This window comes from Rattus norvegicus, chromosome 15 (assembly GCF_021556685.1).
Source record: "Rattus norvegicus strain SHRSP/BbbUtx chromosome 15, alternate assembly SHRSP_T2T, whole genome shotgun sequence".
NCBI classification, from domain to species: domain Eukaryota; kingdom Metazoa; phylum Chordata; class Mammalia; order Rodentia; family Muridae; genus Rattus; species Rattus norvegicus.
Window position 1 is genome coordinate 86,079,584 of NC_141548.1, and position 27,317 is coordinate 86,106,900.

General features: G+C 41.8%; 1 protein-coding gene across 4 annotated transcripts in view; it reads left to right on the plus strand.

The window, feature by feature from the left end:
- Scel (sciellin) overlaps positions 1–27,317 on the plus strand; it is a 116,395-nt gene that overhangs the window by 51,410 nt on the left and 37,668 nt on the right. For 3 of the 4 annotated variants that reach the window (NM_001431587.1, NM_001431588.1, XM_087586272.1), the window contains 10 exon segments: positions 7,259–7,339; positions 9,497–9,562; positions 11,227–11,286; positions 15,447–15,491; positions 16,986–17,045; positions 17,337–17,396; positions 20,134–20,190; positions 22,082–22,141; positions 22,528–22,587; positions 23,707–23,766. In NM_001431587.1, coding sequence (NP_001418516.1) covers positions 7,259–7,339; positions 9,497–9,562; positions 11,227–11,286; positions 15,447–15,491; positions 16,986–17,045; positions 17,337–17,396; positions 20,134–20,190; positions 22,082–22,141; positions 22,528–22,587; positions 23,707–23,766 — 609 coding nt within the window. 4 annotated transcript variants of the gene reach the window in all.

The window sequence follows — 27,317 nt, forward strand, 5'->3', positions numbered from 1 at the left end:
ATACTCAATTTCTTTCTTCAAAGACTTGAAGTTCTTATTGTACAGATCTTTCACTTGCTTGGTTAAAGTCACACCGAGGTATTTTATATTGTTTGGGACTATTATGAAGGGTGTTGTTTCCCTAATTTCTGTCTCAGCCTGTTTCTCTTTTGTGTAGAGGAAGGCTACTGATTTATTTGAGTTAATTTTATACCCAACCACTTTGCTGAAGGTGTTTACCAGGATTAGTACTTCTCTGGTAGTACTTTTGGGGTCACTTAAATATACTACCTTACCGTCTGCAAATAGTGATATTTTGACTTCTTCTTTTCCAATCTGTATCACCTTGATCTCCTTTTGTTGTCTGATTGCTCTGGCTAGAACTTCAAGAACTATATTGAATAAGTAGGGAGAGAGTGGGCAGCCTTGTCTAGTCCCTGATTTTAGTGGGATTGCTTCAAGTTTCTCTCCATTTACTTTAATGTTAGCAACTGGTTTGCTGTATATGGCTCTTACTATGTTTAGGTATGGGCCTTGAATTCCTATTCTTTCCAGGACTTTTATCATAGAGGGGTATTGAATTTTGTCAAATGCTTTCTCAGCATCTAATGAAATGATCATGTGGTTCTGTTCTTTCAGTTTGTTTATATAATGGATCACGTTGATGGTTTTCCGTATATTAAACCATCCCTGCATGCCTGGGATGAAGCCTACTTGATCATGGTGGATGATTGTTTTGATGTGCTCTTGAATTCGGTTTGCCAGAATTTTATTGAGTATTTTTGCGTCGATATTCATAAGGGAAATTGGTCTGAAGTTCTCTTTCTTTGTTGTGTCTTTGTGTGGTTTAGGTATAAGAGTAATTGTGGCTTCGTAGAAGGAATTCGGTAGTGCTCCATCTGTTTCAATTTTGTGGAATAGTTTGGATAATATTGGTATTAGGTCTTCTATGAAGGTTTGATAGAATTCTGCACTAAACCCATCTGGACCTGGGCTCTTTTTGGTTGGGATACCTTTAATGACTGCTTCTATTTCCTTAGGAGTTATGTGGTTGTTTAACTGGTTTATCTCTTCCTGATTTAACTTCGATACCTGGTATCTGTCTAGGAAATTGTCCATTTCCTGAAGATTTTCAAGTTTTGTTGAATATAGGTTTTTATAGTAAGATCTGATGATTTTTTGAATTTCCTCTGAATCTGTAGTTATGTCTCCCTTTTCATTTCTGATTTTGTTAATTTGGACGCACTCTCTGTGTCCTCTCGTTAGTCTGGCTAAGGGTTTATCTATCTTGTTGATTTTCTCAAAGAACCAACTTTTGGTTCTGTTGATTCTTTCTATGGTCCATTTGTCTCTACTTGGTTGATTTCAGCTCGGAGTTTGATTATTTCCTGCCTTCTCCTCCTCCAGGGTGTATTTGCTTCTTTTTGTTCTAGAGCTTTTAGGTGTGCTGTCAAGCTGCTGACATATGCTCTTTCCTGTTTCTTTCTGCAGGCACTCAGCGCTATGAGTTTTCCTCTTAGCACAGCTTTCATTGTGTCCCATAAGTTTGGGTATGTTGTACCTTCATTTTCATTAAATTCTAAAAAGTTTTTAATTTCTTTCTTTATTTCTTCCTTGACCAGGTTATCATTGAGGAGAGCATTGTTCAATTTCCACGTATATGGGGGCATTCTTCCCTTATTGTTATTGAAGACCAGTTTTAGGCCGTGGTGGTCCGATAGCACGCATGGGATTATTTCTATCTTTCTGTACCTGTTGAGGCCCGTTTTTTGACCAATTATATGGTCAATTTTGGAGAAAGTACCATGAGGAGCTGAGAAGAAGGTATATCCTTTTGCTTTAGGATAGAATGTTCTATAAATATCCGTTAAGTCCATTTGGCTCATGACTTCTCTTAATCTGTCGACATCACCGTTTAATTTCTGTTTCCATGATCTGTCCATTGATGAGAGTGGGGTGTTGAAATCTCCCACTATTATTGTGTGAGGTGCAATGTGTGTTTTGAGCTTTAGTAAGGTTTCTTTTACATATGTAGGTGCCCTTGTATTTGGGGCATAGATATTTAGGATTGAGAGTTCATCTTGGTGGATTTTTTCCTTTGATGAATATGAAGTGTCCTTCCTTATCTTTTTTGATGACTTTTAGTTGGAAATTGATTTTATTTGATATTAGAATGGCTACTCCAGCTTGCTTCTTCTGACCATTTGCTTGGAAAGTTGTTTTCCAGCCTTTCACTCTGAGGTAGTGTCTGTCTTTGTCTCTGAGGTGTGTTTCCTGTAGGCAGCAGAATGCAGGGTCCTCGTTGCGTATCCAGTTTGTTAATCTATGTCTTTTTATTGGGGAGTTGAGGCCATTGATATTGAGAGATATTAAGGAATAGTGATTATTGCTTCCCGTTATATTTATATTTGGTTGTGAGGTTATGTTTGTGTGCTTTCATTCTCTTTGTTTTGTTGCCAAGACGATTAGTTTCTTGCTTCTTCTAGGGTATAGCTTGCCTCCTTATGTTGGGCTTTACCATTTATTATCCTTTGTAGTGCTGGATTTGTAGAAAGATATTGTGTAAATTTGGTTTTGTCATGGAATATCTTGGTTTCTCCATCTATGTTAATTGAGAGTTTTGCTGGATACAGTAACCTGGGCTGGCATCTGTGTTCTCTTAGGGTCTGTATGACATCAGTCCAGGATCTTCTGGCCTTCATAGTTTCTGGCGAGAAGTCTGGTGTGATTCTGATAGGTCTGCCTTTATATGTTACTTGACCTTTTTCCCTTACTGCTTTTAATATTCTTTCTTTATTTTGTGCGTTTGGTGTTTTGACTATTATGTGACGGGAGGTGTTTCTTTTCTGGTCCAATCTATTTGGAGTTCTGTAGGCTTCTTGTATGCCTATGGGTATCTCTTTTTTTAGGTTAGGGAAGTTTTCTTCTATGATTTTGTTGAAGATATTTACTGGTCCTTTGAGCTGGGAGTCTTCACTCTCTTCTATACCTATTATCCTTAGGTTTGATCTTCTCATTGAGTCCTGGATTTCCTGTATGTTTTGGACCAGTAGCTTTTTCCGTTTTACATTATCTTTGACAGTTGAGTCAATGATTTCTATGGAATCTTCTGCTCCTGAGATTCTCTCTTCCATCTCTTGTATTCTGTTGGTGAAGCTTGTATCTACAGCTCCTTGTCTCTTCTTTTGGTTTTCTATATCCAGGGTTGTTTCCATGTGTTCTTTCTTGATTGCTTCGATTTCCATTTTTAATTCCTTCAACTGTTTGATTGTGTTTTCCTGGAATTCTTTCAGGGATTTTTGTGTCTCCTCTCTATGGGCTTCTACTTGTTTATTTATGTTTTCCTGGAATTCTTTCAGGGATTTTTGTGTCTCCTCTCTATGGGCTTCTACTTGTTTATTTATGTTTTCCTGGAATTCTTTCAGGCATTTTTGCGATTCCTCTCTGTAGGCTTCTACTTGTTCTCTAAGGGAGTTCTTCACGTCTTTCTTGAAGTCCTCCAGCATCATGATCAAAAATGATTTTGAAACTAGATCTTGCTTTTCTGGTGTGTTTGGATATTCCATGTTTGTTTTGATGGGAGAATTGGGCTCCGATGGTGCCATGTAGTCTTGGTTTCTGTTGCTTGGGTTCCTGTGCTTGCCTCTCGCCATCAGATTATCTCTAGTGTTACTTTGTTCTGCTATTTCTGACAGTGGCTAGACTGTCCTATAAGCCTGTGTGTCAGGAGTGCTGTAGACCTGTTTTCCTCTCTTTCAGTCAGTTATGGGGACAGAGTGTTCTGCTTTCGGGCATGTAGTTTTTCCTCTCTACAGGTGTTCAGCTGTTCCTGTGGGCCTGTGTCTTGAGTTCACCAGGCAGCTTTCTTGCAGCAGAAAATTTGGTCTTAGCTGTGGTCCCGAGGCTCAAGTTCGCTAGTGGGGTGCTGCCCACGGGCTCTCTGCAGCGGCAGCAACCAGGAAGACCTGTGCCGCCGTTTCCGGGAGCTTCAGTGCACCAGGGTTCCAGATGGTCTTTGGCTTTTTCCTCTGGCGTCCGAGATGTGTGTGCAGAGAGCAGTCTCTTCTGGTTTCCCAGGCTTGTCTGCCTCTCTGAAGGTTTAGCTCTCCCTCCCACGGGATTTGGGTGCAGAGAACTGTTTATCCGGTCTGTTTCCTTCAGGTTCCGGCGGTGTCTCTGGCAGGGGTCCTGCCGCTCCTGGGCCCTCCCCCACGGGAGCCCAGAGGCCTTATATAGTTTCCTCTTGGGCCAGGGATGTGGGCAGGGGTGAGCAGTGTTGGTGGTCTCTTCCGCTCTGCAGCCTCAGGAGTGCCCACCTGACCAGGCGGTTGGGTCTCTCTCTCACCGGGTCTGGGAGCAGAGAGCTGCTGCGGGCCGGGATCTGCGGGTGTGGGACTTCCGGTAAACACAGAACGTGCCCAGTCCTAGAGGAATTCTGCTTCCGTGTGTCCCAAGCTCACCAGGCAGCTTTCTTGCAGCAGTAAAGTTGGTCTTACCTGTGGTCCCGAGGCTCAAGTTCGCTAGTGGGGTGCTTCCCACAGGCTCTCTGCAGCGGCAGCAACCAGGAAGACCTGTGCCGCCGTTTCCGGGAGCTTCAGTGCACCAGGGTTCCAGATGGCCTTTGGCTTTTTCCTCTGGCGTCTGAGATGTGTGTGCAGAGAGCAGTCTCTTCTGGACGAAATGTCACTTTCTAAGGTTTTCTTTCACTGCTCTGTAGCATCACTTTCGATCTGATCTAAATTCCCCAGTCTCACATTAAACACCCGCGCGTGGGCTCCGCCATCTTTTCCATAGCGCCACATTCTCGGATCTTGTTTTTCTTCCATTGTAGACGCCACAGTGTTTGTTGTAATCCTCCGTTTCACTCCCACCCGTCCTGGGCTGTCACATTCTGCTGCACTCTGGAGTGAACTGGGAACTTAGTCACCCCTAAGCTTCTGATTAGTTTGTTTCCAAATGGCTAACTCTGGCAAGAGAAAACGACATTCAGAAACCTAAGCCCTCCTCTAACCGCCTCTGTACCACTGCAGGTGTCTCCGATCTCCTGAGAGGCAGCCAGGCAGGAGGAGGGTTGTGGAGCCAAAGCTCGGTACTCGGATTCCCCACTCAGCCATTTGCATAATTTGTGTAACTGAAATATTTATTTTCACTGTTTCTGGCTCAGTCTTTTTATCTGTATAATGGGAAGGAAAGATAATAGCTGGCTCTTGGATTATAGTAAGGATTGATTGAGTTAATTAATCAACCAGAAGCACTTAGAAGAGTTCTTGACATATCATAATCTCTTAAAATAGCATGTTGTTACCTTGGTCTGCTCACTTTCCTGCTCTCTTGGGGAAGATTTCTTATGTTACCTTGTCTCGCTCCCTTTCCAACTCCTGCTTCCTTTCCTTATTTTGAATCAGTGGCTTTGGTTTTCCTTTTTTTCTTAGAAAATAGAAATAGACAAAAGACAACTTTCTCTGCCCCAAATTAACTGAGGTGCCTCAGCAGATACAGTAAGTGAGTCTGTGCTTACCAAAGACCAAACACACACAGAGGCAGACACACATGAGCACATACACACACATACATACACGCATACACGCATACACGCATACACGCACACATGCACACAGTCATGTGCCCTTCCTTGTACATCCCAAAAACAGCGTCTTTAATTCATCTTCCTTCTTTCACATTTTCTCCTAAATCCTCTCCTATGTGTGTGCAGCCCCACCCCAAAATGCTCAGTGTTCTGTCAGAACTGGTTCTGTCAGGGTTACCAATGCCCTGACCACTATGTATAACCATGATATATATGGTCATAGCACAACTATGACCATAGGTATGCTAACTTCATAGTCTCCATCCTCCTTTGCTTGACCGCTGGGCAAGGCTTTGCTCGGCTGGCTTCCAGGAAACCACCTCTTCACTTTTACTCTCTTTCCCTTGACCACCCTCCCTCGGGCTCCTTTGCTCTAACTTCTCATATGTTTGACTCTTAAATACTATTGGTATGTGAGGCTGGAACCCTCGGTTCCCAGTTTGTGTCTCTCTTTACAATAATTCCTTTGCTTACCTCATAAAGTTTCAAGTGTCAAATGTCATCTTTAAGCTGGTGTTCCAGCTGTCCTCGGTATTTATCACTTCCTGCAAGTCTCAGCTCTAATGTCCCCTTACACAGAGGCTTTCCTGGGGCCCTGCTAATAAAATCATGATTTTTTCCTTCCTCCCTTCTTTCCTTCCTTCATTTTTTCTTTCGTTCTTTTCTTCTATCCTTCACTCCGTTCTTCCTTTTCTGTTTGTCTTTCTTTTTTTTGTACAATATCACTTATTTGTATATTTAAAATCTATTGGAAACAAAAGGCATTATCTACTTCATAGAGTGCATCACACATAGAAAGCTACCAAGTGGTGTTCGCTGGCTAAAACTATGATCTCATTCAGTCCTGGAAATCCCCATCAATCTTGTTAGAGGGCTTACAGATGAAGACGCGGGATAAGGTTGTCTATGCAGAGAGTCTTATCCTGAGTGCATATCTACTTAGCAGGCTGCAGAGATTAGGGGATCAGATTGCGAAGAGCTTTTCTCTAGGTACAGAGCTCAGAGTCGGTAGCATTGGGAAAACTGAAGTGGCAATGGTGGGAGGCGGGAAAGCCAGAGAGTGATATGACTTCAGGAAGAGCTGACTTTATTCACACATAAACATACTTGCCCATTTCCAGTTCCCTTGTCACTTAATCATGTTGCTCTTTGGGGCTGACCTTGGTGCCTCATTGAAAGTTGGCTAATGTCATATTTCATATTTTGCCAGCACTGAGGTGTTACGTGCTGATAATATTTAAGTCAAGCACTAGTTAGTAGCCTCTAGACCAACGTTTCTTTGAGAACTGAAATTTGAGAAACCTTCTTGCTGCTTCTACAGCAGCCCGTGAGTTGGCATCATCCCTAAAGAAGCTATATGTAATGCCAGGGAACCCTTCATGGTGCTCGTGTGATGACTCAAAGTGCCACATCTGGCCGAACGTACTGGTAAAGTGCTGAGCCGACCAAAGGGCGTGCTGTAGTTACAGATGGCAAGGGTTCTCACAGCCCGGGCAAATGGACTTTTAAAACACCCACTTGCAAAATAAGACTTCTTTAGAGTCTGTGCTCTGTGGCCTCTGACTGTCAGGTTCCACACACACGGGGGTCATGAGCCCAGAGACATTCCCATGATAAACGTGCTTTGGTTCCTAGATATTACAATGCATGCAGTTTCCACAGTTTAATGAGCTGCTGTTTTCTGTTTCAAAGGGACCCGCCTCTTCACCCTCCACTACCTCCAAAGCCCTGTTCTCCCATTGCTTCTCCCAAACAACTGAGGCAGAGTCATAGGTAAGAACTTGCCCTTCTGAATGTCTTGCCAGGATGTCGAAGGGAAACGGGAGTAAAAGATTGTGACCAGCTTTGAGGAAAGCGTGGCTATACTCTCTGTGCGTTCACTAATACGAGACTAAAGAACTTACAGCTCTGTCAGTGCACATGTATAAATTACTTTTGCTTTAGAATAGATGGCTGTTCCATGCCTTTTGCAGCTTTACCTCTGAAATAGTCATAGACAAGTAGAGCTGGAAGTGTTTATGTGAGGGTTTCTTATATATTAGCACTCGATATAAATGCATATATTCTACATATTTTATGTCTATTAAATCTACATATAAGAATGTATTTTAAATATATTTTGTGTCTATTAAATCTACATATAAGGATGTATTTCCTCTCCGTTTCCTTGTAATTAAGTTTCCCATTGAGAGCTACATATTTTAATAAGGGATAGTCTTACAATTTTGTATTACCAGTCAAGTCCTCAGTTATACTAGAAACACCTTTAGGCGCATTCTTGACTTTTTTTTAAATAAGTATTTTTTATTTATTTCAAAACTATCAAAAAATTTTAAAGACTATTCCAAATAACTTACCTCTATGTCAAGAAAGACACGCTTTCTTTTCTACCTTGAACTTCTGAAACTTTATAATTAATGCTTAAAAGCCAATTCAGAAGTGTGACAGTCTTACTCTGTGTCCCTTGAACCATTTGTCAGAGATGGACGTCCCATTTTTTTCATCAGTATTGAGAGATTAAGACCCCGTGTCTCAGTGGAGACTGAGACATTGGGATCTGCTTGAATGCCTACTTTGGTTCTTTTGTATTGTTGCCTCTCGAGAGGGATTTTTGATACTATGTATGACACAGAACTATTATTTTGTAAATACAGAACTATTATCCATAAGTCACAATTATAAAAGCATTTTTTTTAAAGAGAGGATGGGCTGCTAGAGAGCCTGACCAAGGGACATGGATGTGTGGCACTGTGTGTTCATTCTTCCTTTGGAGGTAAAACTCCAGAGCTGAACTTCTACCCGTAAGATCCCGGATTTCTGAAAATTTGTCCTTAGGATATTGCTTTAATGAGTCGGGAGAATAGTTTTTCACTGAACTAATTAATGATATGGATTAGTTTTATAACTTTTCATTTCTGCAATGATTATAATTGTCTCATAAGAGCAATCTCTCAAGCTTCCTGTCTTACCTGACTGTCCTCTCGGTCTTACAGCATAAAGTCATAATTAGAATAGATTTTTTAAAAAAAAAAACAGAAACTAAAATAAGATGTCCTTGTATCACTTAAACTCTCATCCAAAACCATTGACACTAGAGGGCTGCACATGATTATGTTCAGAAAAAGCTGAATTCCACAGGAACTGGTCAAGTCAGTTTTTACTATTCTCATTTCTTTCTTCCACTAATGATCCAAAAAATAAAATTGGGATAACTTGCCTGTTTTAAAAACCCTGATTGCTTTAATCACAGCATGGTGATTTTAATGAACAGATATGAAAGGGAAGTGTTTCCTATGTAATTAACACATGTCCTCAGGAGAACAAAAATGGTTGAATATAGCTCGTGAGAATAAGCAAGAATGTCTAAGTAGGTCAACCGCAGTCTGAGGAAGGAAGAAGTCTTACAAATTCTTACAACCCAGCACAGTACAATTTGCTGCTTCCACTCTAACACGGCCCTTCTTGGTATGGTAGAAGTATTTGAAATGTAGACTATGGCTGGTCTTCCTCGAGTAAATGCATTTCTTGGAAGTATTCATATGAAATAAGTCTCTAAAAAAATGTTATGCTCGTGCCTGAAAATGACAAAAAATATTCTTGCTATTTAAGATGCTACATTGTTATCTGATAGAGGTGAGGACAAATATTCTGATGGGTGGAAACAGAGCGAACAGTGTCTAGATCAGATATGACTAGATGCACCTTGAGGTTTAAAACTCGGGAAGAGAAGTTGATATTGTAAAATTTGCACCTTGTACTTTTTAGACCTTCGAAAAGGGGGAATGGTTGAATTTTAGCCAATACAAGAAGCTAAGGTTGGGTTTTTGTCAAACAATATAATATATAGTTCTAAACACAAATGTCATCTCATACATATGAATTTGACATGGAGGAGTTTCTTACCTAACAGGCATTATGTTTAAAAACTAGGCAGATGCACATGGCCACAGCAGGGGCATGCGGAGAAGCTGACAGACATGCTGCGAGGAATATAAGGTACAGACCTCTGTCTGCGTGCACACGGTTGTGCCAACGCTAAAACGTGCTTTGTCGGAGTGCTTTAAAATGATAAATTAGATAACACCAGTTTTCTCGCCAACTTTAGCTTTAATGACTAGACAGTTTGTTTGTGTGTTTCTTCGTTTGTTCATTTGTGAGGCAAGCTTTCACTGTCTTGCCCTAGCTGGCCTAGAACTTGCTCTGTACACAGGGCCAGCATCAGTTCTAAAGAGATCCATCAGCCTCTGCCCTCAGAGCACTGGTATTCAAGTGAGGCCCCATGCCCGGCTTGGTAACACGTGTTTCTGTAGGTTCTTGCTCTTTAAATTTGCACAAGATTTTCATCGCAAATCCAGAATTGTCTGAACACACGGACAGTCTGGGAGGAAAGCCTTGAAGAGAGGAAGCTTGCTTATCTCTGTGTTCCCTGTAATTGCCTCAAAATCTAGGACACTACCGCTGTGTGAGTGAGAGTGAGTGAGGGGAGGTATTTTGCTTAGCTGAGCTTATGACTCAGAAGCTTTCTATCGGTTCCAGCTGTAGAAGACGCTCAGCCTCTCCTGCAGCATCAGGAAAGGTTCACATACCCAGCTGATTAATCCGGGGAAGGAAGCATTTCCTAAGTCTCTGCTCTCCCCACCACGGTCCTGATTCACATCTGTTTTGTACATCTTACCTAGTTTAGCATTCATTCCGGATATGTTTGTGTTTCTCCTTCATCATTTAGGAAAAATAATAGCTTTTAGAAATACTTTTAAAAGCCATGCATGGTGGCACACGCCTGTAACCCCAGGCCTTAGGAGGCAGAAACAAGAGGATTATTGCAATTTTGAGGCTATTCTGCTGAACATCGTGATTTTTAGGACAGTCAGGGCTACGTATGGAATGCTGAGTGTAGAACTAGTCTTCCATGGGGAAGAGCATTCTAATTGGTTATCTAAACAGTCAGCCTTAAAGGTATGCATGCAAGCGACATTATAAAGACTGAGTCGTTCGTGCTTAATGTACAATTAATGAAAGAGGTCATGAATCTGAAAAAGTGTGTGTGTGTGTGTGTGTGTGTGTGTGTGTGTGTGTATGGTTTGGGGGGAAGGAAGAAGAGGGGAGATGGTGTCATTATATTATGATCTCCAAAAAATTTAAGAAACTGTTCTAATGCTGCTGGTATTACTGTCTAGCCTTTAATGGCTGAGCCATTTCTACAGCCCAGAAACTGTTTTACTTTTAAAAAAAGCCCAAAAAAATATAACATTGGTATTTCAGAGTTTTATAGTTTCATCACTATAACAAGCCAATTTTCAGTGGAAAAAAAAGAGCTATTCCAAAGAATCCAATTTCTCTTGTGTCATCCCTTTGACTTTCAGAAGAGTCCTGGGTTGAGGCATAGATGACACACATACCTTACACTTGGAGGGAGTCTGACTCCCCTGTCCTTACAAATTTTTATAAAACTTGTCACCTCTCACATTGTGCTGCATGTGGCAGTGGCAGAGAAGGGTGCTAGTGCCTGTGTGCATGGAGACCTCAGGGGTAAGGAAGGATGCTAGTGTCTGTGTTCACCATGCATGGAGACAATGGGGTCAACTTATTAAATTCTAGGAAGTTTAGCCCAGCAGTCAAGCTTCAGCCCACTGACCTGCTTCTCTTTCTGTTCACTGAAGGACCGAGGATCTTGATGACATCATCAGGGTGGCAGCTGCACTTCAGAAAACTGACAAGGGGTGAGGTTTCAAGAGCTCTCAGCCTAGTTTTTCACCGTCTTCTTTGTGGTCTAAAAGCTAGTCAGTGCCTCTGTAATTTCTAAATATGAGCCAAAATCCAGTGCTGTTTGGTATACCACTAAGAAGAAAGACCTCTCAGCGTCTCTCTGTAAGTACCACGCTGAGTGGGTGGTGCTGGCATGGACTGACGCCCTTCTTGACCTTCCTCTGAGTCTATTCATCCCTGTGACCTCAGATCTCAACCATCCCTCCAGTTCTGTGTTTTCATGGGTAGCCTAGATATCCACTGATTTTTGCCCTTAGCAACTCCATTTCAAATGTCCTGGGACCATGTTCACCTTTCTTCACAGATGTGCTATTTTCTACGTCTGTCCTTCCACCCCTGCAGGCTTGACCTTCTAAACGCATTCATGGCTCCTCCATCCCTTTCCCCTCTATGTCGCATAGGTATGTGTAACCTAAAAGTCTACAACGTCTCCTGCACACAAGGGCCTATTCAAGGCCTCACTGAGTCCAGGATGAGAGACTAGCATGCCTATACTTACACTTCATTAGTCTCCTGTTCTATTGACCCATTTATGCCGCTGGATGCCACATAGTTTCCTGTAAATACCAGCCACGGCTCCCACGTGTAAATACATGCTATAGTTACATATGACTGTTTGCTAACCTAGATCAAGAACAATTTGGTTCCAGAATCGTTTCCAACTCCACCCACATATTTATCCCATATTTGACACCAGCATAGACCTTTTCCTTTCTATGATTTATTTTTTTAATTGGATTTTTTATTGGATATTTTTTATTTACATCTCAAATGTTATTCCCTTTCCTGGTTTCCCAGCCATAAGCCCCCTATCCTATCCTCCTTCCCTTCTTCTATAAGGGTGTTCCCCTCCCTAACCACCTCCTTCTGTCCTGATATTCCCCTACATTGGGGGTTCCAGCCTTGGTAGGACCAAAGGCTTCTCCTCCCATTGGTGCCCAAGAAGGTCATCCTCTGCTACATATGCAGCTGGAGCCATGGGTCTGTCCGTGTGTAGTCTTTGAGTAGTGGTTTCTAGATACACTTGTGTCTGCCATCCCTTCTGCACAGAGGTCTTTACCAGTCCTGGTGCCACCATACCCATCTACCATTTTTCAAGATCCAGGTCACAAACCATGCCCTGTGAGGTCTTCCTTGTATGACCCAGTGAAGTACCACTCTTCCTGCCTCAGTGACCAGAGCCTAGCTATTTCTACTGCCCAGTGCCTAATCACACTTTTGTTGTCTGTATAAACATGCCATCTTCTCTTCAATCTCACCCTCATCCCTGTCATCGTCATCTTCAGGGCAGATACTTTGACTTAGTCACCAGAGATCATCTATAAATTAACAAACAGCTTTGTCCAAAGGGGTAATATGTCAAAATCCTGGGTACAGATATTTCATTGTTTTAATCCCAAACCTGGAAAGTTTTTCCTTGTTTAATGTAATTAAGCAATTCTAAGAATTTACTAGAGTGCATCTCACTAAAAACCAAAGCAAACAAAGAATAAGAGGTTGGACAAGCTGCACATACTTGCCAACACTTGAGAGGCTCAGAAACAAGGCCAGCTTGGACTACAGAGTGAGACCCTCTCTCAACAAATACCATTACTTGACCAGATGAAGAAATGACTCTGTTTTCTGTGTAGGTCATAAGGGCTTTGACTTAGAAGGAGACTAGAGAGGATCTTCATGTTTCATGTTCAAGTTTGATTTTTTTCTCCCATGTAAGATCCTGTATTTCTGACACTATGAATTTACTTCGAGGTACGCTCTTCAGAACTGGGGCTTAAGCCTAGGCCTCAGACTTGACAAGAAAGTGATCCTTCATGGAGGTTTCCTCAGCTTCTTTTTCCATTTTGTTTTCAAGACAGAGCCTCTTTAAGTTTCCCAGTCGTGACTTGAACTCACTCTGTGATCCTTTTTAGTATTAACTTTCTGAATACCTGGGTCACTGGCTTGCTCAGCCATGCCCAGGGTAGTAGTTTGTTTTTAATGACAGGGGAACAAGTTTTCAGTTGGAGATTGGGATACTTGAAGGAAAGCCATGTGAAGGACGATGAGGAGCAATGACATTGTGTGAGTCACTCCACACAGGGAGCCCAGAAAGCTGGCTGGCTTTCCTGCTCCTGATCCCCAGCCATAGGCACAGAGCTCACTGAGACAAACACATCAGAGAGAGTTGCTGCTTTCTCGTGGACCAGAGTAATGTTTTCCAGGCTGTCTAAAGGGAGATTGAAAGAAAGAGCCTCCTTCTCCCAGCTGCTCCTTGTGGAATAGAGTGGGATTGCTATCTGATTCAGGGCACTTAATTTGTTGCAAAGAAAATGGTGAAACTTAATATCTGAAGCTTTTTATCAATTTACAGCCATTTTCAGAGCTCGGGTTTTTTATTCAGAACGCCATCTCCCCGGTGTTTAATTTAGCACAGAGCATCTTTCTCGTGGTTTATGCTAATTTTCTTGTGATAAACAACGGGGAACTTGAGTCCTGAAAAAAAATCTCATCATTGTGTCTCATGCCAGTCACTAAGGTCTGGGATTAAAATGTACAGGATTCTTACAATTGCTTTTTCCCCTGGGGTGGAAACAAATTTTTAACCAGCCTCTGCATATCAGGTAGCATTTTAAACAAGAGACAGCAACAGCACAGCATGTTTGAACACTGGGCTGTTGGTTTTTTTTTTTTTCCCCATTATGGTAGAACATTATTCCTTTTCCTTTTCAGTAGGGGCCAGGAACTGTTTTGTGAACATTTCAGTGTTTATTCTCAACCTTCAGTTCTATCATTAAATGTATAATGTTTCTTTAAATGAGTCATCTATGTATTGGAGATGATCTGAACACACAGGGTTTCTGAGAGGCCTGTCCTAGAGACAGTGCTTCTGGCAATAGTGGTTCGCCTGGCATCTTCACTGCACAGAACGGACTCATCCACTGTATCTCTCTGACGTGGAGACAGTGCCTTGATATTAATAAATTCAATCGAAAAAGGTAAACAGAGAGAGCGTGCGCTCCATGAAAGATATTGGCAAGGCTGTTTGGTATCATGGTGAAGACCAGGTGAGGATTTACATTTTAGGCATTATGCTCTGAAGTGTCTATTAACTTATCGGTTCTTTTCAATGACGAGCATGAATATTCTTATTATTTTGCCTATGGGGCAATTGGGTCAACATGAGCTGCAGAAATTCACTCAGGTCGCCAATGAGTCATGGAGCTCTTTAAGTGGCAGGGTAGATGTCGTAGCCTTAGAAGCTGGAGGGTGTAAAGACTGGCGTCCTAGTCAACACCAGGACACTCAACTCAACAAGATGTTAAGAAAAAAGCTGGAGACACATATGATTTAGAGCATCAAGAAGAGAGAACCAAGATACATGGACGGAACCAGTGTATGGGAAAGACAGAGAGGAAGGGAAGGAGGAAAGAACACCTGGGAGAAGGCATGCTGTGGTGAGCACATGGGAGGAAGCAACAGAGGACGCTCCCAGGGAGCACCCCTCTGAGGAAAGCTGAGTCCATGGTTTAAGAGAAATTCACTAACCCATAAGCTTAACTTAAATAGGTCGCTCCAGAGAAGGCTGCCAGAAAGGGGCTTTGCAGTTCTCAAATATGGAAGCAGGCTTGCAAGTTTACTTGACCTACTATGAACTTGTAGTAGAGTGGAGGAACAGTTACTTTCTGGGCAGCTTCGTTGTGTGAGAATAGGATCTATAATTAGCCAGCGGACCCGTACTTGTTGATTCAGTTAAAAGTGAGTATTAATAGCTACCTAAGGGCAATGTGTTAAAGATGGGCAGGATGCATTGTAGAATTTTAAGTAATGTGTGTGGGAAGGAAGCTTAACAGCCAGCAAGCAGACAGTTGCTATCATTTAATATACTGTGTAGGAGAGTCCCACAGAGCAGACACGAAGCCCACGTACTGCAAGAGGTCCTACCGTAGGGGAGGCTTCAGCTGACAGTCAGGAAAGGTGTCTTGGCCGCCTGGTGTCAGCAACGCCTTGAAGGATGAGTAGAGTTCCACAGATAACGTGGAGGCATGCATTCTATTTCTGAGTACTCGCAGTTATTTTAAGGTGAATCTGAGAATGCTTTCCGACTAATGTTAGATTCTGTCTTCCCTTCCCAAAGTGAAGAACTGGATAATCTCATCAGAATGAACAAAAGCTTGAACAGGTGAGGTTTATAAAGGTCTGCTGCTCGTTTTTTATTGTTAAATTGAGCATTGTGACTTCTTGCATCATCTTTTAGAATTAAAAACAATGTTCTGGTTTTAGGGTAGGAGGACGGACTTATCTGATTAGTCATTAGTATCTCGCCAATCTTGGATAAAAGGTTTGCAGATAAATAACTGAAGTTATGAAAGTCTTGAAGTACTAATAACTAAGTATCTTTGATTTTCATATTCCATGAAATTTAAGGTAGTTGTGTGTTTATACAGATACCACATTTCTGGTATCTTAACACACACACACACACACACACACACACACGCACGCATGCACACATACACATATACACTTTGACTTGATTGATGAATACTTTTTTAGCCACTTAAAAACCCACTAACCTCTTTGTTATTATTATCATCTCCCGTTTTGAATCACTTGCAATTGCAAAACAAAATAGTCTAGGAGAAACAAATGAGTGACAGAGATAGAAAGGGTCAGCAGATACCAGAGAGGATGTGCCCACTGGTTTCCTTCCTCTAAGGCTATGAAACAAGGTCCTCATATACTGCTTTGGGAACAGCAAGTCACCTAGATTTGCTGCTCTTCAGGCTCCTCACCTTTACCTCGAGTCATAGAGGCAGGTGGGAGCGAACGGATATGGCGACCTCAGAGAGCATAAGCTGTGGAGCAACCAGGGGAACAACAGAAAATGTCTGGTCAACGGCATCACAACATTGATCGACAAGCCACACGGGGAGGTGAAGCCAGTGTTGCGGGGCATTTTCAGGAGATCCTGAAACATCATGATCCTGCATCACAGATAGCTCTATAAATACCAGCTCACGTTCATGTTGAGATATATGTCAGCAGTGAAAGAGACAAAAAAAGGTGAATCTGAGAAAAAGGCCATGAATCCAAGAGAGGGGTGGGAGGACATGAACCTGGGAGGGATTGCAGAGAGTAAAAGGAAAATGATATGTGATTGTATTTTAATTCCAATAATATAAAGAAAGAAGACAGGAAGTGTGGAAATGGCTCCGTGGTTAAGAGCACTTGCTGTTCCTTCAACAGACCTGGGTTTGGTTCCTAGCACCCACATCATGGCTTCTGACATTTTCAGCAATCAAGGGGTGCGCATGATACACAGACATGCCGGCAGACAGAGCGCTCTGACACACAAAGACATACAAAACCAAAATTGTGTAAAAAGAATACAAAATGAAATGAAAAAAGGAAAACATTTCATGTGTCTGAACAGCGTATCTGCAGACTTATCCTGGCCTGCACCTCCTCATCTCGCCCCTTTGGTTGCATTTTCTCTCAGGCTTACTGTAATTTAAATTGGAATTCAGGAAAATGCTCGTGTGGAATAAAGTAATTTCCAGAAGCTCATCTTTCCTGGGCAGCTTCTATTTTACATGTAAACTGGTATATGTTTTTTATAGTTAAATGTCTGTCATTGTTACTGATGAGGGTTTTTAAATCCATATATTTAAAGAAACCAAGGTCTCGATGGCCTCTTCCGAGCAAACCTGAAGGCACAGCAGTTAGACAAAAGGTAAGAGGCCCTGTTGCGCTGGACAGCCTGTGTCCCAGACTTCCTGCCTTGATCCTTCAGATGGTGACGGGGGTGGGAAGGGAGCCGCAGCCTCTGGCAGGCCAGCACACTAGCAGATGGGCGAGCTCTCCTGGCACTGCATACTTAGTTCAGACATAATTGCAGGGAATGATCTCTGCTCTTCCATTCAATGAGAGAAAATGAGCGATTCATGGAAAATGTTTATTATAGGTGACCTTTCATGATACCCCACAATCCTCACAGTTTTATTGCAATTCTTTTTGTCTCCAGAGCCCAGAGTCTTGAAAGTCTAATCTATATGAACACTCAGATGGACAGAGATGGCAAAGGGTAAGATTCCGTCAAGTCAGGTCACTTAGAATCGTTTGACTCCCTCTGTTGTTAATCAGGAAGCCCCTTTCTCCACCAGGGTCGGAGCCAAGCTCTGGGTAAGGGTCAGGGAAGACTGGTACCTCAATATTGGCTCTGCCACCATCATGATGTCAGTGACCTAGTCAACTGGCTTAACCTCTGGGAACTTGTTTCCTCATGCCATAAGGAGAAGTGTGTGAGGTAGGTGGCCTCCACCTTCACAGATAGAAATGAAAGAGACCCAACCTAGTTACATAGGAAGTGTACGGACTAAGTATATTGGCCACAGGTACTTTGTTTCTGAGAATGGAACCATGGGCCACTGTCATCCTTGGATGACAGAAGACACTTCTTGGAATCTTGGTCACATTTCATATGTTTATCTTTGCATAGGCATCTTTTTAAAAATTGGATATTTTTATTTACATTTCAAGTATTATCCCCTTTTCCAATTTCCCATCTATAAACCCCCTATCTCCTCCTCCCTCCCCCTTCTTCTATGAGGGTGTTCCCCTACTCAACCACCCACCCCTTCCCGCCTCCCTGCCCTGACATTCCCCTGCATTGGGGTGTGCAACCTTGGCAGGACCAAGGGCTTCTCCTCCCATTGGTGCCCAACAAGGCCATCATCTGCTACATATGCAGCTGGAGCTATGGGTCTGTCCATGTAGACTTTGGATGGTGGTTTAGTCCCTGGGAGCTCTGGTGGGTTGGTATTGTTGTTCCTATGGAATGTTGAAAATTTTTGTAGTAGGTTAATTTGATAGTAAATAACTAAGCTAGCTTTTAAGAGACAAATTTACGATTTTAGACTGATAATGACAAATGAGAAAATCAGCTCTTCGTTATTGATAATTTCTTAATATTGAAAGAAATCAAATTCCAAGCAGTCTCATTAAATAAAATTTCTGAGCAGTGAAGAAAGATAAAGGTTAAGGATTTACGAGACTTCTACCATTTATCCCCAGACTCCACTTACTTTGTATGTGTATTATACTTTCTTTTCTAAGATGACAATTATCTCTGATGTCACATTTATTTTTAAAAACCATTTGTCTGTGCCAGTGTGTGCATGGAATGCTACCCTAGTTTTCCAAGTCAACCCTGTCATGTCTAGCTTTCTGATCTAGAACACACAGCAGAGTCAGAATGATTGGAAGTGTTCTCAGTGGGAGGAACGCAGGCATGCAGGTTCATTATAGGTGACTTCCTCCAAATGGAGAACATGGGTGGAATGCAGTCAGCAGTTCTACGGTGTCCATTTGTGTTTTAGAGGAGAAAGTGAGACTCCAGAGGAGGAGCTTTGAGAGCTCCAAGTGAATGGAAAAGACAAACACTAGGGTGAGTCTTACCTGTCATGGCGTTGACTGTGAAGGAGGAAGAGCGGTGACTTGTAAAGTCAAACAATGACACCTGAATGATTCAGGAGGAAGTGACCTTGTAGGTATAGGAGGGAGAGTGTCTTGGTTAGGGTTTTACTGCTGTGAACAGGTACCATGACCAAGGCAAGTCTTATAAAGGACAACATTTAATTGGGGCTGGCTCACAGGTTCAGAGGTTCAGTCCATTATCATCAGGATGGGAACACGGCAGCATCCAGGCAGGCACAACACAGGAGGAGCTGAGAGTTCTACATCTTCATCTGAAGGCTGCTAGCAGAAGACTAGCTTCCAGACAGCCAGGATAAGAGTCCTATAGCCCATGCCCACAGTGACACGCCTACTCCAACAGGGCCACACCTTCTAATCACGCCATTCCCTGGGCTAAGCATGTACAAACCATCACAGAGAGTGTCCTCATTTCTTGTCCTTATTCCCTTCTTCCCTCTGATATAGTGAACGTTCTCTCTCTCTCTCTCTTTTTTTTTTTTTTGGTTCTTTTTTTCGGAGCTGGGGACCGAACCCAGGGCCTTGCACTTCCTAGGCAAGTGCTCTACCACTGAGCTAAATCCCCAGCCCCGTGAACGTTCTTAATATGCCAATCATTTTATCACACTGAAACCAATCAGAGACGAAAAGGCCGATGTACAGCACTTGGTTGGCTGTGTAGTCTTAGATTAGCTTTCAATTCTTTGTTCTACACGAGGGGCTTGACATTTAGCCCCAGTTAGTCACATGATCCTCCTCAAACACATGATCCTCCTGCCTCATCCTTTCAGGTGCTTGAATTACAGGTATGGCCAACCACCAACCTCTTGCTTCTGGTACATGAAAGACCCATTCTATGTGATCAGTTCACATAAAGTATTGCAGTCAGTGCATGGTTATTTCCACTCTCCAAGGCGGGGTTAGACCATTTAAGGACACTTTGGAGACTTTAATAGGAAACAACTCCTTCAAGTCCTCAAAATATTTCCATTTAAAGTAATTGGTTTCTACCTAGCATCAATGAGTTTTTATGCTTAAATAGGACAAAAATCTTCATCATCAAATTGAACTTATCCTCCATCTAATCTATCCCCTAGAAAGAAAAGGCTGAGGCCTTTCTTTTGCTTTTAAATTTGCTTTTGAATTGAGTTGTAGCTGAGAAGTGCTTGATACCTTGATATCAACATGTTGCCACTTGGATTAGGCATTTCTAAGAATTTCCAATGCTTTAGTCCCTGATTGTATCTCCTTCCTGCTGGGAGAAATCTGCAGTTCTCCGAAGAGATTCTGGTCATGCCACTGAATTTCTCTCAAACATTTTTTCCCCCCTCAATCCCAATGCTGTAAAGAAATCAAGCCTTCTGGAGCCTTAAGAAAATCAACCAAAGGGCTGACACCGAGAGAGGGTAAGTGCACAACTTCATTAGTGGGAGTCTTTCTCTAGCCTCTCACGCCTCATCAGAACTCAGTTTTATTCTTGTTTTCTGCCACAGATGAACTCTTTAGATGCATCAGAGATAGTGGGTCAAGGGGACACAATCCAGGCTATCTCTAAAGAATGGCCATACTCCTCTACCACCAAATCTTTCTATTAAATAATTAGTACATGTCTCAACTTTTAACTTGAATCAAGAAATGTAAGGGAAAAATTGAAAAATGAGAGACAGGATGTAAACATGTTTAAATCAAGTACCACTGTGGAAATTAATGAAGTTATAAAGCTAGAAAATGGGGTAGGGAGATAGATGGCTCAGTGACTAACACACCTGTTTTGTAAGCATGCCTACAGTGTACATGCTTACTCCAACAGTAGGATGTAAGTTTAGATCCTCTGCACCCATGCAAAAACCTGGTCAGTGTGGAACCTGAAACCCTAGTACTTTGGGAGAGGGAGACAGGAGGGGAGGTGTGTGGGGATGTCAGGAGTTTGCTGACCAGCCACTATAACTGAATCTGTGACCTCCAGGTTCACTGAGAAACCCTGTCCCCAAATGTAAGCTGGAGAGCAATAAAGTAAGAAACTTCATGCTGTTCTCTGGGGTTCACCTGCACACACTTGTGCACATACACCCACATGTACGCATGACATACACACATAGACACATCGCATGAACAAGCGAAGCTAATCCAAGTTTATGCCAGTTCTGGTTGGTTGTTTCTAAAAATATCCAACACCACATTCAGGCATATTCTCACTTACACAATTAGGTTTATTCATAGCTAAGGCACCGGAGGGACTAAAGAACGGGTTTATTCAACATACACTTCCTCTGCAAGATTCACCATCCAAGGAAGTCAGGGCAGGAACTCAAACAAAGGAAGAGCCTTGAGGTCAGGAGGTGATGCAGCTACTCACTGGCTTGCTCAGCCTGCTTTCTATAGAACCTAGGACCAGCAGCCTAGGGATGGCGCCACCCATAGTGGCCTGGGGCCTCCTGCATGAATCCCAAATTAGGAAAAGGGTCAACAGGCTTGCCTGCAGTCTAGAGGCATTTTCTCAGTTGAGGCTCCCCCTCGAAGGTGAACGTAGCCTGTGTCAGGTTGACAGAAAACAAACCCACACAATGGTTTTCAGAGGACACTGCAGGTATTGCACGGAATTTAATGGAAGCGAGTTTTTAAATTGAAAATCCATGTAATAGGTTCTGATCACCGTTTCCTCTCTCCCTTTTCTTCACAGATTTCCCCCCCCACACACACACCTCCTAAATACCTTTCCTTCTTCTTTTTCATTTCTTTGTTTTTTAACTTCTTTCTTACTTTCTTTCTCTTTCTTCGTTTCAAAACTAATAGGTAAAATTTAATAAAAGGAAAATAATGACCAAAAATAATGACCAAAAAGCACAAGAAAACACACACACACATGCACGTACCCTATGAAAATACAAAATCAAAAACTATAATATACAAGTAAACGACCAATAAGATTTAAAAAACGCTCAATATAAGACATAAACAAAAACAAAAAAATTCTACAAAAACATGGAGTTCATTTTGTGTTGGCCGTTTGCCACTGCGCATGGAGCCCACCCTTAAGTATGGTTTATATACCCAGTGACACTCTGTTGGAGAAAACTAATTTTCCCCTTTGCAAGCAGTTGTAGATCAGAGGTAGCTTCTTGTTTAGAGATGGGGTATAGTTATTCACTTCCCCCTCTGTGCTGGGACCCCAATGGGTTGGCTCTGAGCACTCAGCCGCAGTCTGTGTGAATTCATATGTGTGTGAGTGTTCCCATGTGAAAGACACTATCTCTTTGGTGTCGACATAAATTTTGATGACTTTTTTTTCTCCTAAAGAAGCCAAGATCAGAGATCGATTATCAGAACAAATGCCATGGCAGAGAGAAGCAGCAGAAGGTGAGAATGTCTATCACTGATGTCTCTGAGTCTCAGGCTCTTCTGCTGACTAACTGGTGACCTCAGTGATGTGGAGGGAGTCACAGCTTCGAACCAGTCTTCTGTTTTACAATGTCTCACTTCTGCAGCCCTGTTAGTCAGTTTGAAGAATGTATTGTGATTGTATCTAGACATATTTATACATAGCACAACAAAATCTTGGAGGTTTACTTTAACTATATCACTTAGTCAATCTTATACTAAAATAAAATTTATATCAGAATAATACTTTTCCCCAAGGAAATAATAATTTAATAAAGGTTTAATGAGCTAATCATTAAAAATATAGAATGGATGATATAGTCTATGGCAATGTCATGAAACTAATCCAAACGTTCTTTTCATAGAGGTAAAGACCTTGATAGTGTCATGAAGATCAGCCCCAAAGGACATGAAAGTGCCACTGGGTATGTCTCACTAATGTCTCCAATTCTGATTTCTACATACTAACCAGAAGGCAAAGCATTTGACTTTTTAGTTTTACAACCACATTTTAAAGTATGGAATTAGTGAATGAAGGTGGGAGATACGGCCACTCATGATTATCTCCCATACATTATTTATTTTAAATTAATTATCTCAGTGTCTAATACTGAGTTACTCTTCTGTCTGATTTGAGGTATTGATTTCTTTTGAAGGATTGATGAGAAATAATTTATCTAAAGAATGCAGCCTTGACATAGTTTCTGAAGTACATTTCCAGGATGACAGAGAAAGCCAAGCCAACTGTGGCTAGGGCTCCCTAAGTAATCTCTTCTGAGGACAGATGGTGGTTTTAGCTGGCCATGCAGGGAGAGGCTGGGCCAGTGCCTGGAAGGGAATAAGGATCCACTTCTGCTTCACCTGTCCTGGGCTATGATGCAGCCATCTTACCCAATCTCTACTTCTACTAACCCCCCCCCCAACTGCCTGCTTTGAGCATAGCTCCCCTGGGTTTTAATGGGACAGCAATAGATCCACTAAGTGAGTTACTATGTTTCCTACTCGGAGGCAGAAGATATTTAAAAGGTTAGAATGTGAGCATGATCAAGATGTTTATATAAGGGCATGCATGCTTTTTTAGTATTTCCAATATTGTTAAATTATTATGTGTTATCAATATTTTCTCATTAGTAAAACAAACAAACTAAACAGAGATCGTACCAATTTGTTCGGTAGCAATTTGCATTCAGTCTGTTCCTAGTGGAAAACTTCATCTAACTCACCTGACATCACTGTGGCCCATTAGAAGCCATCTAACTGGATGGACCTGAAGACAGGGCTGGTTTTGTTTAGTGAGAAGTCTCACGACTACTCACATTCAGGGAACAGAACAGACACTACATGTGTGTGTGCTGTTAGCATATAACAGCCGTACATAGCTTCGGCGTGAGATATGAGAACTGTCCTTTACACTTAGAACTTTAAATGTTCACCCTGTGGTAGAGAACTTCTACATTGATCACTCCGTAATATCTGAGCTACTAGTCACTTGATTGGTGTTTTATTTCCATGACGTTGATTAGAACTCGTTTTCTTTTCCAAAGAAAACAAGACCTCGGTGGACTGATTAACGTGAACCTGGAAACAAATAAAAGTATGAAGAGGTAAGACGCCTGAAGTCTGTGTGCACGCCTGAAAGCTAATGTTTATGTTTGGGACTGTGAGTTGACGTTCAGGCTCAAGCCGCTCATTTATCCTCTCAAGCATGTTTTATTAAGTAGTCTGATATCAGCGATGCACAACATCCTTCAAATTTTGTTCTTTGGTGACATTCGCTATCTGGTAATTTAAAGAAATTGTGAGACAGTTGTAACTGTTTTTCAGCTATATCATTTCTCTTTGTATTAGCGCATGTGTGCATGTGTGAGTATTTTACCCATAAAAGTGTGAGTGGTTATATTAGTAGAGGCATACATAAAAGAACATATGTGTATATAAGTGTAAAATGTGTACGAATGCGTATGTATGTGTGTTGTATGTATGTGTGTGTATACTAGAGAGTGTGCATGTGAATTGTATTTGAACTCGTGGACTTGTGGCTGTGTAGCTGAAGATGGTGTATCAAACAATTGCATGTAATCTTTCCCCTGGGTTAACTCAGTATCTGATACTGTTTATTGGTTCTGAGATGTGTCAGCAATGCCCCAGAGGCTAAGCTGGCAGCGCAAAGATTGTTGCATGCGCTGCCAAACGCGCGTGCACAGTCAGGGGCACAACCACCCAGTAAATAAGGCAAAACAAGCAAATCTTGCACACTGGCTGAGAGGAAAGCACTGGCCTCTTTGGGTCCGTATGTGGTGCAGGAGGATGACTGAGGTATTGGTGTGAACAGGGAATCTGGACGCCCCGCCCCCCAATTCAAATTCAGCCTCTGGCTAACTGTGTCACTGGCCCTGCTTACCCAACGTCTTAGTTACTTTTGTACCGTTGTGATAAAGACCAGGACCAAAAGCAACTTGGGGAAGAAAGTGGTTATTTCACCTTACAATTTTATATGACAGTCCATCTCTAAGGGAAGTCTGGACAGGAACCTGAGGTAGAAACTGGTACAGAGGCCATGACCGAGTGCTGCTTACTGTTTTGCTCCTTGTGTCTTGCTCAGCCCACTTTCTTAAACCACCCAGGACCACCCACCCAGGGGTGGTACCTTTTGCTTTGGGGTAAGGGTATTCACATCAATCATCAGTCAAGAAAATGCAACAAAGGTTTGATCACAGGCAAATCTGCTGGGGGCATTTTCTCAATTAAGTCCAAAGGACTCTAGTATGTGTCAAGTTGACATAAAACTAGCTAGCACACTCATCTGCCAAAGAGGAATCATAGTACACTTGTACTCAGCCCATACTAGACACAAACAATGAGCCAGAAGTCAGTGTTAGAAAAACATTCAGATTAACTATTGTTTATACTGGGCTAGGCAGTCTACATATATTTTAGTTTATCTTGACATCCAAAATCATATTCTTATTTAATATTTACTAGAACACTTCAAATTGTGACCTATTATTCTTTATATATTGAAAATGGATATGCATGTACATGACTAGGTATACATATGTGTATGTTTTGAATACTTGCTTACATGTGTACATCTCTGTTTAAGCACACATGTATGCTTGCGTGAGCGTCTACGTGCATGTTTGTGTGTGTATGTGCGTGTGTGTTTGTGTGTGTGTGCGCACATGGAGATATATGCCTGTGTATGTATGCAGGTAGACATATACATGAATTTGTGCATGTATATATTTTTACAAGTGAATTATTGCATATATAAATAATGGTTGTGTGTTCATGTATGTACATCCTGTATATATACATGGACATATGTACATGTGTGAACACATGTGATATATGTGTTCATATTTGTATGTATGAGCTTTCTATGAACTTTTAAGGATAGTACTTTTAATTTATGTTTTATATAATAGTACTTTATAGATATTTTAAATATAAAGGTAGGGGCTCAGTCAGTAATAAGCATGAGTTTAAGTCTCAGTACCTTGCAAAATTCAGGCTTGCACACAGTACAGTCCTGTAATTCCAGTCCTAATAAGGTAGAGATAGGAGCTACCTGGGAATAGCTACCCTGCTAGTCTTACCAAATTAGTGAGCTCTGCACTCAGTAAAATGTCCTTGTCGCAAACAAGAAACCAACACAAAATGATATAGACATCAACTTCTGGTGTGCACATTTACACATTCATGCATGCTCTCACACACACACACACACACACACAGAGAGAGAGAGAGAGAGAGAGAGAGAGAGAGAGAGAGAGAGAGAGAGAGAGAGAGAGAGAGAGAAAGCTTCCTTGTAGGATGATGTCACACAGGTGAAGGCAGGTACAAGATAGAACGAGGCCTGTCATCCTGTCAAGAAGGAAGGACGGGCGGGAGAAAAATTTTAGAGAGAGGAGGAGAGCAGGAAAGGAGCAGCCAAGAGAACATGGAGGCAGATGTTAAGATTCCTCTCTGCACATTTACAGGTTGTTATGAATGTCCTTAAGGGATGGATGTGTAAAGGGCTTTGTATGTCTAGGTGGGCAATTATATCTTACCAATTGGATCAGAGGTTATTGTGTTGTGTGTTCTTTCATGTGGAGATTTAAGTTCAAGAGAGTGTGTGGTGGCTGGAGACACTGGGCCGCCACAGAGTTGGGATGTGTGTGTCTGGTATGGTGGCAACCTGCCTTGGGAACTAGATGGGTAGAGAGATTGTTGCCAGGCTCAGAGAGAAGCCATCAGCAGTGTGATATGGGATGGAGCAGAGTGGGTGAGACGCTTTGCTGACTGAGATGAAGGTATCTACCTGATACCTTGGGGCACTACAGTGCTGGACCTAGTGGGGGGTAAAAGACAGCATTTTATTTTTTATAATTTTACAGCAACATTTCCTTCTTCATTAAAAAGCTTTCACTGTTTCCATCTCAGGTGGAATAGAACTTTAATGCTTAGAGACAGCCTTTTAAACTTTTTCAATAAAATTCTATCAAATAAACCTTACATAGTTCAAGTTCATTCTTGACTTCTTTTCAAGTCATTTTTTTTTTGACTACTGGATGTAATTAAATTACACACCCTCACTTGTCTTCGGTACTACAAACACAAATACTCTTTTTAAAGCTCAGCATACATTAGTTAACTGACAAATTATAACATTCACTTAGATGTTTGTGTCTCGCCTTTCCTCAGTTTGGAATGGAAGCTTCAAGTAGGCTACTTCTGTGTCTGTTTTGCACATAACCATCCCACCACTTGGCAGAGCCTAGTTCATTGGTCTTTGCTATGTGTGGACTGCAAGAATGTATAAATACTGATGATATATACACTATGAGGCAATGACTCAATCAGTTAAACTTCAAATAGTATATCACTATAATTAGATTACCACATAATTTAGTTTGCTTGTCTTTATTGAGCTTATGCATTAAGAATTTAAGAATCTTAGTACATTATGGGATTTGTTCAGTGTTTGAAGAGGCTGAAGTCTTCATGAGCAAACTCCTCAACCAACACTCTCCAAGTTGATCTTGTTGATCTGTTACTTAGTCAAACACTAAAAGTTTGCAATTGTATCCTGAGACTTTTTTTTTCCCCTAAGACCATGTGACTCAAATTCCATAGGCTCCGTTTAGGTGAAAAACAAGGGCTAATCTGG